Genomic DNA, 5,322 nt, shown 5'->3' on the forward strand with positions numbered 1-5,322 from the left:
ACCTTATGGAGGCTTCATTATGAACCTTATGGAGGCTTCATTATGAACCTTATGGAGGCTTCATTATGAACCTTATGGAGGCTTCATTATGAACCTTATAGAGGCTTCATTATGAACCTTATGGAGGCTTCATTATGAACCTTATGGAGGCTTCATTATGAACCTTATGGAGGCTTCATTATGAACCTTATGGAGGCTTCATTATGAACCTTATGGAGGCTTCATTATGAACCTTATGGAGGCTTCATTATGAACCTTATGGAGGCTTCATTATGAACCTTATAGAGGCTTCATTATGAACCTTATGGAGGCTTCATTATGAACCTTATAGAGGCTTCATTATGAACCTTATGGAGGCTTTATTATGAACCTTATGGAGGCTTCATTATGAACCTTATGGAGGCTTCATTATGAACCTTATGGAGGCTTCATTATGAACCTTATGGAGGCTTCATTATGAACCTTATGGAGGCTTCATTATGAACCTTATGGAGGCTTCATTATGAACCTCATGGAGGCTTTATTATGAACCTTATGGAGGCTTCATTATGAACCTTATGGAGGCTTCATTATGAACCTTATGGAGGCATCGTGATGTCATGAATTCATAGTCTAGTGTAGAGTCGTAACGATAAGTCGTTCTTCACATGTTTATTCTTTTCATGTTTCTCTTGCAGGAGGACGTCCTCAACACGCAGTGCGGCTACGACGTGCGGCGTCAAGAGGTTCGTACCTCGATGCATGTCTCTACCACGCTATATATACATATATGTGTGTATATATATATATACATATATGTGTGTATATATATATACATATATGTGTGTATATATATATATACATATATAACCCCATCCCTCTCCAGTTGGTCTCGTGTCTCTGAACGTGTTCATTGTGTTATTTCTCAGACGATCATTTGAAGCGTCCGTGTCGTGGTGACAGCCGCTCTTTGTGCGAGTTGATCGACGTGGTTTGATGCGTCTGAGCGTCTGGTGGGCGGAGTGGCAATCGGCTTCTGTTGCTCAAAGTAAAACATGAATTAATGGTTCAAGTCACATGAACCCATCATTTAGCTTCCCTAGCCGGAGAGAAAGCCCCGAACGTGAAGCCAGCAGCAGTCGCTCCTTCAGACGGCGTGCAGGGTGAAGTTTGCACACGGCCCTCTTCTTGCCTTAATAACAGATTGTTCCTCTAACGGGGATAATTAGGCTCCGCTTATAGCCTGCAGAGGAGCCGTATAGCTGTAATTGGCAGCTGTGCTCTGCCAGTGTGTGTGTGTGTGGTGGTTACAGCGCCCTGCAGCCACAGAGCTGTTGCTAGGCGAGTTACAGGGAACCACCTGCCGCCGAGCCGGCGTGAAGTCATTTCCCCCGTGAGCTCGACGTGTTGCTGCAGCTATCAGCGGCGTGCAGTGACTTCCTGTTCCTTGTTTATGGAAGAGGAAGAGCAGGAGACGCACCAGAAGGGCTGGAGAGGAAGTCTGCAGCCGGGACAACGCGGTCTGCGTGTTTCCTGCTTTCCGATTGGCTGCCGTGGGGCGGGCTGCAGCCTCCATTGGTTGGAGGCGAGCTTTCAGGTTCTGCAAGGGAACAAAAGGCTTTTGGTTGAGTTGTCTTGGAGAGCAACAAAGAGATCTTTGTGTAGGCGACTGTTCACACACACACACACACACACACACACACACACACACACTGCTACGCCCCGATGGGAGTGTCTCTGAATTACAGCTTTCTAAGCCCGTCCCTGAACGGAGCATGCTTATCACGGTGAGGCTGTGGCATCTGGAAACTGGCCTCGCTTTGTTTGTTCAGTCCGGACCGGGTTTCCCCGAGACACACACACACACACACACACACACACACACACACACACACACACACTGACGCCTCCATCGGGTCCACACACTGACCCGCTCGTCTGAGAGCGACTCTGATATCAGGGAGTCGCTCTCAGAAGGCTCTCTGTTTGTTTGGGTTAGCGTCGTCAGAGGTCAGAGGTCAGATGTTTCTTGAACGGGGTTCATACGACGTCATGAAAAACCTGGACATTTTAAAATGGATATTTCTTGGCCTGGAAAAAATAAAAAATCCCCAAAGTTTTGAAAAAGTGATGTAAATGTGTTCTCTTCATATGTTGAATTCAGTGCGTATACTTTGTGCTTTGGACGTTTAAATACTCGATGCTCTCACTTCTCATGCGTTTACACCAGGATTTCACAATGTTTGGACATGGACATTTGGTTTAAAGTCCTGGAAAAGTCCATCAGTCGGCATGTTTAACTCGTGTCCTGTGAGGAACATTTCATCTGAATGAACTTCTCATCTGTTGTTGTTGTTGTTGACAAGGAGCAGAACCGGCAGAAGTTCATCTACACCAAAGGCTGCGTGGGCCAGTTTGAGAAGTGGCTTCAGGACAAGCTGATCATCGTCGCTGGGATCTTTGTTGGTATTGCACTTTTACAGGTGAGCAGTCCCACTTCCTGTTTGTGGTGCAGTAGAACTCACATGAAGCCCGCTCTGTGCTTGTGTCGCCACTGCCCTCTAGTGGTGACTCTGGGTAACACCGCTCCACTCCCTACACCATAACACGCCGCTCTCCGCTCTCCCCTCCAGATTTTTGGGATCTGCCTCGCTCAAAACCTGGTGAGCGACGTCAAGGCCGTCAAAGCCAACTGGTGACGGGAGCTCCGCCCCTTTTTAGACCCCCGAGCGAGGTCATCAACGCGGCGGAGGACGGGGAGCCGAGACCCCGTCGACGCTGCCTTGTGCCCGTTGAGCCAAGCAGCACAAACGCACTCTCACACGTTGTTTACATCGTGCATCCACAAAGAGTTTACTTCCTGTTGCGTCGGGGACACTTGAAAGGGGAGAAGAAGAATCCCACAACAACAACAACACTTTGTTTACCGCCGGCTGGATTTTAACCCCAACGGCCCCGCCTCCTTCTTAAAATGTTGTTTTTCGTCTTCCTGTGTTTCTCTTTTCTTTGGACGCGTGTATTTGAGTCGGGAGATTAGAAGCCGAGAAACAAAAAAACATCAACAAAGGAAAACCTCCTTTTTTTTGACCCGTCGTCACGCAGCCTGAACATCGGCGTGGTGAACGCGCTCGTCCCCGCTTCCTGCTGCTGGGGCGCACTTCCTGCTGTGGGGCATTGTGGGTAACCGGCCCGCCGCCCTCTGCATGCCGCTCATGACCACTGACTGAACTCAAAGTGTACAAAGTGCCATTTAATGTCCTCCGATATATTCTGTTGTCCTCTTCCTGTTCCGTGCGTATCACTTCTGCCCCACAATGCCTCAGGGCCCAGATCTAGAACATGCTTCCTTCCTGTGTGTGTGTGTGTGTGTGTGTGTGTGTGTGTGACCAGTTGTGTAGTAATGATCTGAAGGGCGTTGTATGACCGGTTGTGATCATAGGACTAGTTCATCTCTCAGCATCCCTCAGGCACATGGGATGCTGACTCGGGGCCTTTTTTTTGTACTCGACCTGCGTCGCCACGCTCGTCTTCTTCGCTCGTGAAATAAGAATGTTTGTTTTTAAAGAATTATTCATCCCGTTTTATTTCCTATGATTTTATTGACTGCTTTCTTTTTGTTTCCTGGTTTTCGTTGTTTGGCTTCACCTGTTTTACCTCTGACCCGTCGGCCGCCTGGCAACAGCTGCTTGTTGTTGTTGTTGTTGTTGTTGGCGGTTCTGACGGAGACCAAATAATATCAGCTACCTGCCGAGGCTTCACCCAGAATGCCGAGCGGAAAACGAGACGGCGTTTCTCGACGGCCGGAATGTGAATGTGTGGTTTGACGTCTAAATGTTCCAAGTCTTTGATCCGTGGATCACGTGGTGTCTTTAGTTCTGAAGAGGAAGCTCCTCCCTTCTGTTCGGACGCAGCTCGACAGGAACGCTGCTGAGCTGTGTTGAGGACGAGCATCAGGTGAGCTCCATGTCGAAGGTTTCAGGGTCTGACCTGAGGTCCTTTGATCACATGACTCAGCAAAGCTCCTGGTGAACCGGGTTCACGTGACGGGTCACTTAGCTCTGACTGCGTTGAACCGGCCCTGGTTCTGGTTCTGGTCCTGGTTCTGGTCCTGTCGTTCAGACACAGAAGAAAATACGTTTGAAGAGGAGGAGCATTAATATTCTGAGAACACAAACCCTGCTTCACTGAGTCTGTCGGTCGCACACACACACACAAACACACACAGAAACACACAGCAACACAGACAGACACACACAAACACACACACAGAAACACACATAAACACACAGACACAAACACACACACACATACACAGACAGACACACACAAACACACACACAGAAACACACAGACACAAACACACACACACATAGACAGACACACACAAACACACACACACAGAAACACACAGACACACACAAACACACACACATAAACACACAGACACAAACACACACACACACATAGACAGACAGACACAAACACAGAAACACACACACACAAACACACAGCAACACAGACACACACACAGACACAAACACACACAGAAACACACAGCAACACAGACACAAACAGACACACAGACAGACAGACAGACACACACACACACACAGAAACACACAGCAACACAGACACACATAGACAGACACACAGACACACACACCTGCAGCTCTCACTAAACGCTCTGCCACCGTGTCTGGATGCCAATAATCTGCCCGTCGCCGTGGTGACGATGCAGAAGCGACTTCCTGGTGTTCGCTTGTTTAACAACGTGTGTGTGTGTGTGTGTGTGTGTGTGTGTGTGTGTGTGTGTGTGTGTGTGTGTGTGTGTGTGTGTGTGTGTGTGTGTGTGTGTGTGTGTGTGTGTGTGTGTGTCTGTGTCTGTGTCTGTGTCTGTGTCTGTCTGTCTGTCTGTCTGTCTGTCTGTCTGTCTGTCTGTCTGTCTGTCTGTCTGTCTTACACCAGCGTGACGACCGTCTGGTTCCACAGTCGTTCGTCTTCTTCTCTCCACAGAAACTACGAGAACTCCTAGAGCCTCGGACACGGGGGTCACGTGGGTCACGGTCTGTTACACTGTATATTGTGTCTTAAAATATGCCCCTTTCATATATTAAAGGATTTATGATAACTCAAGAGTGTTCTCTGGTTCTTAATCCCAGCATTCATGAGCCTGAAGGCATCACAGCCTCTCACACCGACGCTCTGTTTCTCCCCCTGAGCCTGAAGGCATCACGGCCTCTCACACCGACGCTCTGTTTCTCCCCCTGAGCCTGAAGGCATCACTGCCTCTCACACCGACGCTCTGTTTCTCCCCCTGAGCCTGAAGGCATCACGGCCTCTCAC

At 48.7% G+C, this 5,322-nt stretch overlaps 1 protein-coding gene across 3 annotated transcripts in view; it reads left to right on the top strand.

Moving 5' to 3' along the window:
* Window positions 1-5,112, top strand: part of tspan17 (tetraspanin 17) — a 15,925-nt gene extending 10,813 nt beyond the window's left edge. For 2 of the 3 annotated variants that reach the window (XM_056438793.1, XM_056438795.1), the window contains 3 exons: window positions 678-725; window positions 2,346-2,462; window positions 2,613-5,112. In XM_056438793.1, the coding sequence (XP_056294768.1) occupies window positions 678-725; window positions 2,346-2,462; window positions 2,613-2,678 (231 nt within the window). In that variant the 3' untranslated portion in view covers window positions 2,679-5,112. The remainder of the gene's footprint in view (window positions 1-677; window positions 726-2,345; window positions 2,463-2,612) is intronic. The other variant, XM_056438794.1, reaches the window with a different exon arrangement.
* Window positions 5,113-5,322: the final 210 nt, after the last annotated feature.

Source organism: Pseudoliparis swirei, chromosome 19, assembly GCF_029220125.1.
Source record: "Pseudoliparis swirei isolate HS2019 ecotype Mariana Trench chromosome 19, NWPU_hadal_v1, whole genome shotgun sequence".
In the NCBI taxonomy this organism is placed as follows: domain Eukaryota; kingdom Metazoa; phylum Chordata; class Actinopteri; order Perciformes; family Liparidae; genus Pseudoliparis; species Pseudoliparis swirei.